The sequence below is a fragment of the Clarias gariepinus genome, chromosome 23 (assembly GCF_024256425.1).
Source record: "Clarias gariepinus isolate MV-2021 ecotype Netherlands chromosome 23, CGAR_prim_01v2, whole genome shotgun sequence".
Lineage (NCBI taxonomy): Eukaryota > Metazoa > Chordata > Actinopteri > Siluriformes > Clariidae > Clarias > Clarias gariepinus.
The window spans coordinates 19930001-19945983 of record NC_071122.1 but is presented as its reverse complement, the minus strand read 5'-3'; the positions used below and the strand labels follow the sequence as shown (position 1 = coordinate 19945983).

The 15983-nt window shown below is 39.4% G+C and overlaps 1 protein-coding gene across 1 annotated transcript in view; it reads right to left on the bottom strand.

The window, feature by feature from the left end:
- Nucleotides 1-7859: 7859 nt before the first annotated feature.
- The window catches only part of cdh4 (cadherin 4, type 1, R-cadherin (retinal)), a 266054-nt gene continuing 257930 nt past the window's right edge, over nucleotides 7860-15983 (bottom strand). Inside the window, exons 14-17 of the mRNA XM_053483828.1 lie at nucleotides 15643-15876; nucleotides 15020-15159; nucleotides 13338-13502; nucleotides 7860-9630 (exon numbers count right to left, since the gene is read on the bottom strand). Of these exons, the coding sequence (XP_053339803.1) occupies nucleotides 9427-9630; nucleotides 13338-13502; nucleotides 15020-15159; nucleotides 15643-15876 (743 nt within the window). The 3' untranslated portion in view covers nucleotides 7860-9426. The remainder of the gene's footprint in view (nucleotides 9631-13337; nucleotides 13503-15019; nucleotides 15160-15642; nucleotides 15877-15983) is intronic.

Genomic DNA, 15983 nt, shown 5'->3' with positions numbered 1-15983 from the left:
AGATGTAGATACAGTAGATAGATAGATCGAAGCTCAGCTGTTTAAATTCCTGATAGTGTCTTGGTGTAAACTTAAAGCTAATGAGAGTCTCAGAGATGCAGATTAGGCTAATTGGCATTCCCAAAGTTGCCAGTGTGTGAATGTTGACCAGAGGTCCTATCATGGTAAAAATGGGAATAAATACAATTGGCCTCCACAGTCCCCAGTTGGACTACAGAGGTTCCTAGATGGATGGATGCCAATAAAAACCTTTTGTATTGATTTATGATTATATACAGCTGATTTGCTGGATTGTTGACAATAATCCAGCCCCGTTCATTTATAATTTATAAATCGCAAACCTAGTCCCTAAGTTTTCCCTCCATTTCTACCTCATTTTCCCTTTAAGTAGAATCTATTCATTATATGGTCTACGTTCCTGGCTGTTAAAGTTTTAACGTTCATGCTAATGTGGTAGTTCTTTTTCTTATGCAAAAGGAAAAAAAAAGGCAACAAAAATGCTTAAGATGGCCTGTGCATGATGCTCAGTCAGCAAAGCTCGGCCACAGCACCAACAAATGCAAGCTGCGTCAGCACGCCGACTTTATCAGCACTGAAACATTCAATTATGCCCACACACACACATGCTCTTTCTCTCACTCTCACACAGTCCGAGTCATTCTCAAATTAGATTGTTCCGCCTGATGGGCGCCGAGATTTGGTCCCTAATTTAGGGGGAAATGAAAAGAGCATGGCCCGTGTGGCTGAAAAGGCAAACTTTATTTATAACGTGCACGCTGCTGGCCACCGGCCATGCATTAAGCACTTATTTCAGAAGAGCAGGCCATCAGCAGGGTCTTAATGCCTTTTGCACCAGAGGATGCTGGGATACTAAGCCTCTTAAAGTGAAGCTGATTGTGATGATCACAAATGACCTTTTAGAAGTGCTGTTTGTATAGAGGTGTCACCTCCTGTCTGGTTTCATTCCTTGTTCTAGTGTGAGCAAGAAATGACGTCAGTGTTACAGCTTGTCAGCCTGCACACACACACACACACACACCTCATAAAAATGCCACCATGTTTCTTCTCATAAAGCAGGTAATTTAAACAGAGAAATAATTGATTGGCATGAAAGCAGAGTCTCCCACAGTGTCTTTGGTCCTCCTTCAGTCTAACACCAGTGAGAACATGCTTGATACATGACTCTTGAAGAATTCCATGGTTTACCAGGTATACCTTTGTGAAATAATTTTCAAAAAGAACAAACCCAAAATTTTAAACATACCTTCTTTTTGTTATACTTTTAGACAGTCCTTTGAGAAGTTAAAGATTTAAAGGGTGTGCTTTTATAGGAACATCATCCATGGCATGGTGGTGTGATGCAATCTGACGTGAGGCAAAAATCAATTCAGTTATGTATCATGATTCTTTGTGCAACAATTTTTTATTAGCAATATAGACTTAAATTTAGACTCAAAAATCAAAATTTAATAAAATATTTTTTTTATTTTCATATGTCTGCATCAAAGGTGGTAAAATGTTGCAGTTCCTCTATATTCCTACAGGTGGTGTGCTCTAAACTATTCACACATTGGTGGGCAGCACATCATCCTGCATGGTAGGAACGAATATTTTGCTATCAGGTTTTTAAAATTATCAAATCGGGATACAGGATACCTCTGCATATGAATGAAATTTGTCCTTAAGGAGAAAATTCGTACTGCAATGTGAATCGTCCCAAAGGAAATAATGTAAATGCAGATAATCCGTTGCAGCCACCCAAAAATATTACGAAAAATGCGTGAAAAATCATGTAGCTTTTGAATGCAAGTCGAAGGCGACATTGGTATTGTGGGTTGACTTTTTTTTATTTATTTATTTTTTTAACAGCTTTGACTGACGATTTTTTTTTTTTTTTTTTTTTAACATTTGTAAACTTATTTTGCTTGGCTTCCCATTAGCATCCTAGCTGGCGTTTACTTCGGTTTGTTCCTAATCCTGAATGGATGAAAATGCTTTGTATGCTGATGCAAATTTCTTGCAACATTTCAATTCTTAAAGTCAGTGGGCAATTATGTGGTATATTTTAAAAATCATGGTAGTTATAGTATAGAGTTACAATGCAAATCAAATCAGCACCTTGGTATTGTGATATCGTATCTGCTGGTCCCTGATGAGTCCCATCTCTACTACCAGAATTGAGTATTTATACTTGAGTATCAATAGCAGCATGTCCTAGAGTGTTATATTTCCATTATACAACAGCAATTTGGAAAAATAACCATTTTTATATTATTAAAAAGACAAAAGCGGCCTCCCAGTGGTGCAGTGGTAAAGTCCTTGCCCTATCATCCGGGGATTGCTGGTTCGATCCCCGGGTGATGCTGTAACCTCTCACAGCCGGAGGCCTACAGAGAGCTGATTGGCCGAGCTCTCTCAGAGGGGAGGAATGAGAGGTACTTAAGCTCACGCAAGCGGAAGGAGCGGATAGCGCTGTCCTGAGTGTGTTACACCGCCCCCAACGGTGCGTGAGTGAGCAGTTCGAAAAGAAGTGGTCGGCTGGCGTCACGTAATTCGGAGGAAACGTGTGATAATCCTCGGCCCTCCCTAATGGTAGTTTTAATGTGAGAGCCAACATGTGGTATTGTACTCGACTAAATTAGGGAGAAAATTGGGGAAAAAAAACAAAACAATGCAGTCAGTGTGCCACATTCGGCACTGGAACGCTTCTAGTATTGAAGCTATGAGCTCTATCCTTGCTGCAACTTCAATATTGATCTAAATAAATACAAACACTACTATGTATACTTGAATATGTATTTTTATCCATTTAATGTTGTTTCTGTGAAAATAAGTTTATTCCTGTTATCACTTTTGTTAAAGCAGCTGCAAGCAGCAATTCCGCATCCTGTACTAGCCTCTCAAAGTTCTAACCGAATCCTTGAAGACATTCCCATCGTTTCAAACTGCTCACTGCGAGGGCTGAAGCTTAAAGAAAGGATAAATTAAAGCACATTTAAAAAATATATTATTAGACTTAGATTATGTGGCGTGTCCTCCATACATGCACCGGTGAACGAGCTGTTGCTATAGAAACAGGAGCGAAAACGTTAATATGAAATATAGAAACTAGTGATTTGCCTTACAGCCAGAAATTACAGTCAGAGCTGCTGTCATGGAAAATAAATCCACCTTCTGACCAGTTAGAACTGAGAGTTGAGATGCATTGTTGTATGTTTTAAAAAAAATACAGTTATGATGTAGTTATATTTTTGTCATTTGGTTGCGGTTTGTTTTGCTCAACGTTGAGCTTAGGAATTATACGAGTGTCTACGATGATGAGTTGAAACGTGTTAACAATAACAATACGTTTGTTAATTATGTACATACATACATATAAACCGTATTGTAAGTGTTATATCTCAGTAAATGGGACGTTGACTGTAAATTTTAACCTCCCTCAAGTTAAAGGTTTGATGTGATGCTCAGTGATTTGAGCGAAACCGTTTTTTTTTTTTTTTTTTTTTTTAAGGTTCAAATATACACAAAATGTGGTCAAAAGCAAACGATGATTAAAAAGTTAGCTCCTGTATCTAGACGTGCGCTTTGACAACAGCTACTTTGCCACAAAGAAGTGCAATTTATTCCTTTGCTTAATTGCCGTGTGCTGAAACGATGGGGAAAATGTTCCTCCAATTACCTAAAGCCTGTTGAATACACTTGTTCGTTATATACTTTGAGTAGAAGTATGAATCATTTAGTTCTCCCAATTTTGAATCTCAGTTCTCATCAACAAACATAAACATTTGCACAATGAAAATACGGCGTTAAGTTCCTTCATGCGTTTACTACAGAGAAGCGTTTTTTCTCTCCTCTTGGATTTCTTCGTTATTCTGGTCTGCAGCTCACAGTTCCTCCGCAGGGCCTTCCTTCATCATGCCTGGCAGGCCCGCTGCTTTAATGATGACGAATGCGCGCAGAGAGAAGCGTGCCTTCATGTGCTTGGGTCATGCGGCCCGTCTCTCGGCTCGTTTTAATTATGGGGGGATGAAAGTCATGAAATATTCCACAGCAGTGGGTTAAAGAGGTGTCACTGGTGGAACGAGTGGGTGGCTAGATCGCTTCCTTCCCCTATGTAGGTTTTAAAAGTCTATAGCTGTAGGAGGTTCTTTATACGGTTTTATATGGAATACAGACACGGGGCAAATACTGTTTATTTTTTTTATGATCTCTCCAGTTAGTTCTGTTGAGTGCAAAAGTTTGTACGTCCATGGATTCTGGGCAGAAAAAAATGTCCTGTTCAAAATATTGTGCAAACTATATGCGCTTGGCCATAATCCCTCCAAATGTGTTCTAATTTTTTTTTTTTTCAATATAAATGCATTTTAACACATTAGCTTAAAATTTTCTTAAATAAGATACTCGCATTGGTGATATCCTGTCCTGAGGACAAATGTGCCCAATACAAACCAGACAAAAAGATAGTTGCTTTAAGCCACTGATTTTCTAATAGCTGACCTCCAGAGCAGATTTATTCCAGTAGACCTGCACTGGGATAATGGCAAACTAATGGTTGTCCTGGCACTACGTGGCTGTCAGGAGTCCTACTGGAAATATTTTTTGCACATCTTCTGTAGTCATTCATGCAGTTAAGTGCAACATAAGTGTAACATCCCAGCTCGGTCTGATTATCGTTTACACCACAGTATGGCTACATTGATTTATTAAAAGCAAATAAAAAGTGAATAATGTCATATTTTAACTTGCATACAAAAAAAAATCTTTTCAGTAGACTGATTAGGACCTCGTGAAAATTCCTTCCAGGGTCAAGATGATCAGAAAGTCCGTTCTCAATGTTAATGTGTAGACAGGGAAATTGGAGTTTTCAGGCTTGTGAGCGTGTTTGCCATTGTCGCCTTTGTTTTTGACGTCAGTATGTGACATAATATATACTGCCTGGCCAAAAGATTTTATTTATTCACATTTAGCTTTGATTACGGCGCACAATTTAACGGCCAGTTCATGTGTGGAAATGGTTGCTCATGCTCCCAGAACCACACTTTTACAATTTGAGTCCTGGAATATACCCATGTCATTAGGGAAAAAGTCAACAGATGTGATAACCTGGTCATTCGGTACATTCAGGTCGTCAGCTAACTTCATTTTATTGCCACATATTACTGAGTCTAGACCTGAGCAACTAAAGCAACCCCAGATCATACAGTAGCACTGCCTCCAGAGGCTTGTACAGTGGATACTATAGATGATGGTTGCATCACTTCATGCGTTCCCCTTCCGGATCAGAATCAATCTGGACTCATCAGACCACATGACCTTTTTTTCATTGCTCATAAGTCCAATCATTATGATCCCTAGCAAATTGTAATGTTTTTTTTCTTTCTGATTATTCCCACTAAAAAGTGGCTTTCTTATGCACACACCACATGTGGTAGCCAGTTTTGTTTCCGCTGTTTAGTCCCAATCCCTTGAGTTTTCATCACCTTGTGTGCTTATGGAAATTACTTTTACTATCAAACATATAGTAGCTTCAGTTTTTACTGTTAATGTTTTACCATGCAGCTTCACCAAGCGTTTAAATGATCTCCATTTAAGATTTTGACGACCACATTTCACTTGATGCAGCGAAATAATTTGACTCTTTTGAAATGTTACATTTTTTTTGGCCCAGACTGTGTATAAACACTTATACTTGAGTGCAAAGCCAAACATGGCCCAGCTCCCACTTACCTTAAAACACTTATCACACCCCGCACTGCACCATGTCCCCTCTGATTCTCCAGCAGCACTCTTCGACTGGTCCCACCATCTCTCAGGGATCGAGGAAGACGTGCATTTAGACTGTTTTCTGTTAGGCAGGTGATGGAGCAGACTTTGTCTTCTTTCTTAACCAAGAAACAAAACTTCTGAACAGTGCTTGCCTGAATATTTTTTTGTAGTGTAATCTTAAGTATTTATAGTCGCTAAACTAAAGACCCAGGTCTAAGGATGTATTATTTACAGTCGGGCGAAACGGTATTTAGTCAGCCACGAATTGTGCAAGTTCTACCACTTAAAAGGATAAGAGGACTGTACATTTCATCATAGGTATACCTCAACTATAAGAGAAAAAATAAGAAAAAAATCACATTATAGGATTTTTAATGAATTTATTTGCAAATTGTGGTGGAAAATAAGCATTTGGCCAAAATTTCATCTCAGTACTTTGTTATATACATTTTGTTGGCAATGACGGAGGTCAAACGTTTTCTGTAAGTCTTCACACACTGTTGCTGGTATTTTGGCCCATTCCTCCATGCAGATCTCCTCTAGAGCAGTGATGTTTTGGGGCTGTCGCTGGGCAACACGGACTTGCAACTTCCTCCAAAGATTTTCTATGGGGTTGAGATCTGGAGACTGGCTAGGCCACTCCAGGACCTTGAAATGCTCCTTACGAAGCCACTCCTTCGTTGCCCGGGCGGTGTGTTTGGGACACGTCTGGCACTGCAGGATTTGAGTCCCTGGCGGCACAGAGTGTTACTGATGGTAGCCTTTGTTGCTTTGGTCCCAGCTCTCTGCAGGTCATTCACTAGGTCCCCTCATGTGGTTCTGGGATTTTTGCTCACAGTTCTTGTGATCCTTTTGACCCCACTGGGTGAGATCCTGCATGGAGCCCCAGATCGAGGGAGATTATCAGGGGTCTTGTATGTCTTCCATTTTCTAATAATTGCTCCCACAGTTGATTTCTTCACACCAAGCTGCTTACCTACAGTTTACAATTTTGTTTCTGGTGTCCTTTAACAGCTCTTTGGTCTTGGCCATAGTGGAGTTTGGAGTGTGACTGTATGAGGTTGTGGACAGATGTCTCTTATACTCATAACAGATGCCATTAATACAGGTAACGAGTGGAGGACAGAGGAGCCTCCTTAAAGAAGTTGTTCCAGGTCTGTGAGAGCCAGAAATCTTGCTTGCTTTTTTTTTTTTTATTATTTTGTCTCTCATAGCTGAGGTATACTTATGATGAAGGGCCTCTCTCATCATTTTAAGTGGGAGAACTTGCACAATTGGTGGCTAACTAAATACCTTTCTGCCCCATCTGTAATGTATTGTTGAAGACTTTAAAGCACTGGATAAGTGTTTCTGCCAAATGCTATACATGCAAATACCACTTCTGATGGGCTGACCTGACTTTACAGTTAGCGTATCACCACCTCTTGATTTCGCATGCAGATTTTTTTTTTTTTATAAGAACACAGTAGGAAAATCCTTTAGTTTGAAAAATACCCATGTAGACTAGGTTCCCCGAAAACTTTATCTATAAAAGCAACTGTACTGTATACTGGCAATATAGTAGACTCACTGCTTGCTTGGTCATGTGATTTATATAAATATATTTCTTCTTTTTTAATTTAAATCAGAATTTTTGTTTCATCAAAGAAGGAACAGTACTGTACTTATCTAGTACACATTTTCTATCTATCGTTTTTTTTCAGGCTTGAAGGATAGTGTTTGTGTTTTAAAGTCGGTGGTCTGGATGCTACTGAAAACTCCATCGCAAGACACCGCTGGTGACCTCAGAAGTGTGCACGACATACAGGTAATTTTAATGCTTTAAAAAAAATGCATAATGTTTGCATGTTGTATGTTCTTATAAACGTGATAAACCCAATGTGAAGCTCCCTTGAATAGGCTCCAGACCCTACAAAGAAAAAAGCGATATAGACGTTGTACACCACAAAATCTAGTTCGGTGTGTTCACAGGCTTAAATAAAGGTAACGACAGGAAGGACATTGATTGTAGAGCATAACTCAGACGTTGGCCACGCGAAAAATGTTTTTTTTTAAATAAAAGATGTCTTTATTTTCTAAAGCACAAATTCAGTAATGGTTGTGGTGAATGAGCAAGCAACTCAAACACACAATAAAGCAGGCGTGAGTGTAAACACTGCTCATATTGAACGAATAAAAGAACTAAAATTGAAACTAATAAGGAACATATGTAAAACACTGCAAAAGAGAATGTAGAGCGCTAAAAGCAAAATGGCAACCGTGCGCACAGATGCACGCACATACACACACACACCACTACTGGGGGAAAAAAAATCTCATTTAGCCCCGCAAAGACCTCGAGAGCAGCAAATGTTTGGGTAATACCTCCAAAAAAATATGTATTTACAGCATTTCTTCAAGTCATGTCTTTTTTTTTTTTTTTGTTATTTATTTCTTTATTTTTTGAAACTATACAGGTTATACTTGTTCTGGATATTGTATGTTCTTCGCCAACTACTTTTCACATTCTGACCACAAAGAGTGTCACAAATTGCGGCTGATTAGAGACGCCGCTCTTGAGAGAAATCATGCATGTACAATTCCGATCGACCGATAAACCTTGACAAAGGGGAATGTTCGAGACGAATACAGAGCTCTTCCGGCGGTGCAGTCCCTTAAGCGCAGACACCGCTCCGGCTGGCAGTCTCAGTCTGACCGCTTGCCTGCTCGGACTGAGACAAATTAGAAAGCAGCACAAAAACAAGGCAGGCAAGTGTCCGCGCAAAAATGCATTCTACATATATTTTTCTCTTTTTGTTGTTTTTTTGGTTCTTTGAAAAATAAAATTCCACAAAAGGCGTCACACTTTCTCACCTTTAGTGTCTGTCGCCTGGTCTGGTAATAATTACGAACACAAACTGAAACTTCTAAACAGGGTCAGGCCTTTGTCAGCTCCCGAAATATTAGCTGCGCCCCATTTTTTGCAGTCGTTCTTCAGCACATCTGCTAACACACAACTGTTTTTCATCTCTATAGTCAAATTTTTTTTTTTCCCTTCCTGCACCATTAACAGACGATTGAGTAAACATGACGGAGAGGGACCAGGGGAGCGAGGGAGTGTACCACTGCGATGAAAATGGGCTTAAAACAGCAGCTGACCCTGAGGAGTCTCTGGTACAAAAAACACCACAAAAAGGCACTTGAGCAATGACAGTGCTTATCAAATGAAATTCAAGTCGAGAGAGAAAGAGAGAGAGAATAAATTCGTCCTGCTCTCTTAAGAGCCGAAACGACACAGACGGATAAAGAGCGCAGACCTTGTTTTCTGTTTCAGAGCTCATGAAGTACTTAGTCTCTCGTACCAGGGCTGACGCAACTCTCCAGACAACCAAAACTAAATTTATGACGATATACTTGCCAGCGCTGTGTGAGAGAGAGAGGAAAAAATAACCAAAACCACAACTACAAACACACTCGCAGAAAGCAGCAGTCCAGTTTTTTTTTCGTCTTTTTTCCCTTTTTTTGTAAAAAAAAAAAAAAAAAAAACTCCCTCCACATTACATAGTGTCTTGTGCAGGAATGCTCAGGCGTCTATGGCTCTTCGGTGAAACGAACCGAGATGCTGACTTGCTCCTGCGGGCTCCTCCCCTCGCCCCCTCTCTCGTCCTCGGAGCTTCACGCTCAGTCGTCCCCACCGCCGTAGAGGTCGGCCAGTTTTTTAAAGCGCGGCCCCCAGTCGTTGAGGTAGTCGTAGTCTTGCTCGTCTGAACTGGACGAGTCGAGCGAGCTGACCGAGCCGGCCGTCGAACCGCTTCCTTCGTAATCGAACACGAGCAAGGAGTCGTACGGAGGAGCCGTCGGGTCGTTATCCGCCGCTCGCAGCCCCTGACGACGTAAAAAAACAAAAACATTAATCATTCTATATAATTCGGAAACACAGCTATTCCTACATTGTGACTAGGACAGGAAATGAAATTGCTATTCACACCATGCTTCGTGTATTATCATATAATCCACTTCACGCTGATTGTTTCTTAAATATGATGAGATCCTCTGGCTGCTGTTTGAGCAGTCTGAGCCGCTGATTTTCAAGCGACGTTAGCTAAATCCTCTTACTGAAATATTTATTTAAAGATTAGACATTACTTGAGAAAAGAAAAAAAGAAATAGCTGATGCTTTGCCTGCAAAAGATTTGATCTAACTGAAGCTCAGACATCTTGAAGGCCAGACGCTATTCAGAGGCCCACAACGGCGACTTTGTTAGTGTAGACGACATCACGTCTTACTTTTTTAAACTTATTTAAAAAGAAAATCTTATTAGAAATGCACCCATTAATATCGGTTTTTGACCTTCAGGATTGTTGAAGGTTTGGACCAAGTTGCCTGATTTTATAGCCCTTTTATTTTGATAGTCCACTCCTAGAAAAGAAATCATCCATCAACCATCATAAAGCAGTCACCTCGAGGTATCCTGTTTGTCTACCTCGACGTGTTCAAATTATGAATTCAGTTTACCTGAATGGCAGATGAGTTAGGATAGAATAAAACGTTATCACCTACACATCTGAAGCACAGTCCAATGGCCTTGCTGTTCATGCATCAAGCCATTTATTCACCCTTATCCATCCTAAACTGGCAACCGTGCATCCCACCCAGCATGCTTTTACACATCTGTCCTTCTATACTGTACATTTTACCCCATAATATATTAATCCAAGCATCTATTCACCTAATACTGAGTAGGTCACACTTTTTGCCATCAAAAAACGATGATACAGAACAGTGTGTTCTGACACCCTTTATACTGGAACAAGCATTAACCTTTTTAGCAATTTGAGGTAAACGTGGATCAGTGAGCCTTGGCCGCCCATTACCATGCCGCCGGTTCATCGGTTTTCCTACTTTTCCTTCCGACTAATGCAGAACATGACCCAGTTGTCTAGACATCACAATTGGTCCCTTGTCACAGGAGCTACAAGAACAATATCTCATTATACAATGACGCCTGGAAGTGGGTGGGATATACAGTATTGGGGAGCAAGTGAGCATTTTGTCCCTGAAGTTAATGTGTTGGAAGTAGACAAAATGGACAAACATAAGGATTTGATGCTCCAAATAGTGATGACTAGACAACTGGGTCAGAGCAACTCCAAAACTGCAGCTCTTGAGGGATGTTCCCAATCCGCAGTGATCAGAGTACTTCAGAGTAGTTGGGCATAGAGTAGCAAAAGTGCTTCAAGAAAGTAAAATTGGTAAACTGGTGACACAGTCATGGGCGGCCAAGGTTCACTGATGCACATGGGGAGTAAAGGCTGGCCCGAGCCAGTGATGGTCGTTCATGAACGATTTGTTCTTTTTGAATGTGACTCAGAAGAACGAGGAGTGTCTGAGAGTAAATCGTTCATTTTCTACTGAGCGCACATGCGCAAATCATCGCACAACCTCCATAGGTTATGCACAGGAAACAAAAATGAGTAGTTACCTTTGAGACTCTTGGTCCGAATTGTTCATTCTTTTATCACGTGACTCCCATAGACACTATGCAGTGCAGTACACAGGAAACAGAACTGAGCGGTTTTTCACAATGGGTCTTCAAGTCCTAGCCGTTTGTTCTTTTGTCACATGACTCCCATAGGCATTGCATTGCAATAGATTCAAAAGAATGAACGACTCCGACTAGAAGATATGAGAAGTGAGCTACTCTTTCTGTTTATTATAATATGTCCTTAGCTGCATTGTGATATTTTTATTAATGGAACTATAGCCAACATTTGTGTATGTAAACGTGTTCAGGGTCTGTTTATTGAAAATGTAACTTTTTTTTTTTTTTTTTTTCTGATCAAAAGAACGAAACGAACTAAATGACTCAAAAATAAGATTTGAACTATAATTTACTGTAAATAACCGAGTTACTAAAATGATCCAAACTTTCCATCACAAGCTTGATCTAGTAGAAAAGCTCAAATTGGTGAAAAGGTTAACGCTGGTTCTGGGGGACAGGTGTCAGAATACACACTGTACCACTGTTTTGTCTGTAGAAGGGCAGACCTACTCAATATTAGGCAGGTGGTCATAATGTTATGGCAGATTGATGAACTGTAATCTAATCATTCATCTTCGCTGCCAAACATCCATCTATTCATTTCATTCCATATTACAGGGTGTCCAAAAGACTGAATTGATACGAAAAAAATTTAGATTTAAAATTGATGGCCTCTGACTTGGCTGCACTTGTCTTTAAGCTCAATACAATAATGTGAAATATTTCTTAATGTATCTTCAGAACTGATATTACACACAGAGCTGATTTTCCCCCTTTAGAAACAACTGCCCTAGGCTGATTCCAATAAACTACAGACTGATGACCTTAAAGAAAAAGTACAGTACTTGTACAGTAATGCTGCACTACATTCTGAACAAAAAGTTTACATAATTTGTAATCTTGGCCCATTGCATAAACCATGTAGAAGTAATCTCCCATCCTGAGACGTTGTTGGCGGTAAGGTAGGCAGTTAGTTTGGATAAATTGTTGTTGTTTTTTTTTTTTTCCAGTACTGAACTGTACATTAGGTGTTTTAAATCTAACAAAAGACTGTAAGTTGAAGAATCTTAAGCTGATACATGTATATACTTTAATAAAAATATATAAAGCAAGAAGGTAACTGCAACTTACACTGCAACTTATTACATTCCTTGTTTTATTCCTTTTAACTTTACTAGTTAAAAGGAACTTACTATATATTTGGATGTATACCCGAATTTAATCTCTCCATCATGGTGGCATTTCTTGTCAGGGCTCATTAAGTTGGCAATAATAGCCATATTCGTATAGCCCAGCTGAAATGCCACCGCTCTTCTGAGGCTAAAATTATTTGGAAGCCATCACTATACTAGATACATGTTGTTTGCATTTTAAATATATCTAACAAAAAAGTACAAAGCGGTATATTTAAGATATGTTTTCCTTGTTTGCACTGTTTGCTATCAAGGTCACATTTGTGGTGTTGCTGATGATTCTTCTCATCCTGTCCATCACTGCCCCGTGCCACGAACACTCTGATTAGAGATGCAAGCTCTGCAGCCGCCTTGTCTACCATCGCTAACAAGTCCCTCATACTTGTGAAGGAATGCCTGGTGGATTCAGACAAACAGAGGATGTCTGGCCTCAAGGATCTTCTATTCATTAAGAAATGTTTGTCACATGTACCTTACAGCACAGTAAAATAATTTATTATTATTTTTTTTTTATATTCCAGGTAGGAAGCTCGACAGTTGGGAACTCCCAAACTTCTGATCAAACGTAAGTGTTTGAGCCCCCCCCCCTTCCCCATATCTTAATCCATAATATAATGATTTATCCACTATATGCCATCATCCATCCATCCATCCATCTATCCTTCCTTCCATACATCATACACTTAATAAAATCATTTATTTCGCCATCATATAATAAATAATAAATCCATCCATCCATCATAACAATCCATATGTCCATTTATCATCACATTCTTCCTTAACATTGTGGGCATTTAAAGAAACCTGTGGTCTGTTTCAAGGATCTCAGCCTACATCACACCTTAACTGGACCTACATCAGTGATAAATTCGCCGATGTCTTCGGGATGAGGCATGCTGGGACGTATGGGGTACTGGGACTCCGGGATGACTGGCCTCTCGTCCACTCTCCTCACCCCCCCTGGCTTGCTCATGATGTGCTCCAGAGTCTCGGGCTGCTGCAGCTGGCTCAGGTCGTAGTCCTACAACATGGGTAAAGGTTACGAATTATTATTGTATGAATGATAAGCAATGAATTATCATCCTTATTATCATTTTTAAATTCTATTTTTTTTTGCATGTTACTTTTTAATTTTAACGAAACTCATAAAAATATCTAAATTTTATATTAGCAGACCAGAGTGACTTTCCTCCATTGGCAATTAGAATAGGATTCACATTCTATTCCTCTTCTCTTATACAGTATTTATTTTATTGCTTTAATAACACAGTACGTGTTAAATGTTAGTAAAAAATAAAAACAATCACAAACATTTTTTCTGAAATAAAGTACCATCGTTTCATGCTAGTGCAATATTTTATACAGCAAGGTCCAAAAGTCTAAATCCACAGGTATTTTACTTTATATGGAATTTAATATAATAGAAGATTTAATAAAAGCAGACATCAACACCAATAGACTGTTATCTTTGAGGTCGGTAAATCATCACACTAAAGGAGGAAATCATCTCTGCAGGAAGCATCAAGGTCCCCTATTAGTGTAAAATTTGATCATTGCTGGATTTTCAAATTGGTTTCCAGTGTGTGTGTACATAAACAAAATATAAGGGACAAAAAAGTATTCATCTCTTTTTATTTTTTATTTCTGTCCATAATCGAGTTTAAACGTGCCTTTTATATTTCAGGCCTGAGCACCATTTCCTGAAGTGTTATTTACTGTGTTCTGATTGGCTAGAATCAGATCTTGAATTTATGTGTGTAAAAAACATTTTGCCTTCCTAGGGATCCAGACCAAGTTTTTTCTATAAAAAAAAAAAAAAAAGTGATTATATGTGATTTATAAATGTGATCATATCTGCGCATGTACATTGCTTTGCAAAAGTCTTAAACACCTTATTTGTAATACAAATATTCATTATTTCCAAACATAACTTAGAAATTATTAAATAAATGACATTACAGAAGAATATTTGCATTCCTGTAAAGAAAGCAATGACAGAACATGGCATATTCTCCAGCACACTCAGTAAAACCTAACAGCTGTTTTACTTATAAAAATACACACATCTGTATTTGAATATTGATAAGCAAAGAGTTTACAAACCAAATATTGACTACGTTTATTTTATTACTCATTAGTGCTCTTTCCAGAAGTTTCTTTTATGCAGAAATATTTACCTAAATCCTTACTTAGATTTTTTTTTGTATGCGCCCAAGACGTTCGTACAGTACTGTGTAGAGGTTTTCCTCAGCGCGCTGGAGAATATGCCAGAGTTCTTCTGGTAACTTTGTCACACTTGGCCCTTTCCAATTTTAAGCAAAACCCAGAAGCGTACATTAGGTTTCCAACTGAAAACTGTTCTGTCTTGTATTATGTTGCTTTCTTTACAGGCATCCTAATATTCTTCTGTAATGTTATTTATGACTTTTTATAGCGAATGGTCTTGTACATAATAAAGCAGATATAATAAACATAAATAACAACTTTTGCCCTAAGGATAAGACGTTTGCACAGTACTGTACTGTACACGAGCCGAACCTGATCCTCCTCTCCTCCTCCCTCCTCATCGTATTTCAGTATGTTGTCTCGAACGTCATCCTCTGGGTCAATGAGAAGAGGTTTGGTTTGCCTCTCCTTCTCTCTGCGCTTCATCCACACCACAAAAAACAGCACCATGCCTGCGGATACACAAGCACATCAGCAACAGCGGATTACCAGAGGATGTGAAATAAAGATCCTTTCAGGTTTTATTCTCAACATATATCTTTATGGTCAGTTTTCTTTTTATACAGTTCCAATTAATTAAATTAGTTACACTCCCATTCTGTAATCACTTCACACTACCCTCCTTTCCTTTCATCTGCCCATTCATGTCTTTAAAAATCAATTATTAACTCATTTACCTTTCTATATAATTCATCCATCCCTGTACTTCTCCAATCTAGACACTTCACAATACTAAATGCACTAAATGTTTCTCTTATCTGTCCATGAAAGCCACTTATTCCTGCACAAACCCACCCACATCACTGTGTTTTGTTCATCAGTCCCTCCACCTCTCAGTCTATTAATCCATCCTAATAGTCATTATTTACCCAGTCGGTTAATTTCTCCTTATCCATTATATACTGTATCATGCATCCACCCAGGCTTGTACTCACTGAGCAAGATTATGATGCAGATGAGGATGGCGATGATGGCGCCCGTGCCCAGGCTCGCAGACGCTACCGCTCCGAGCGACGTGCAATCTCCGTGCTCGTCACAGGGACACACCTTCACCCTGATGATGGAGCGGTTTGTTAGGGGTGGGTTGCCCGAGTCGGAGACCAGGATGGGCACACGGTACACACCTGCCTCTAGGTATGGGATCCTCAGCCTGAGCTGAGCGAATTCACCTGGACAACAAACACACCGACATGTTAACCTGTGGCTGGGTTAAAGATCACTTGGCTTTACCTTCTAGATATTTAATAATGAGGCTTTCTCATGCAGTGCTTCAGGT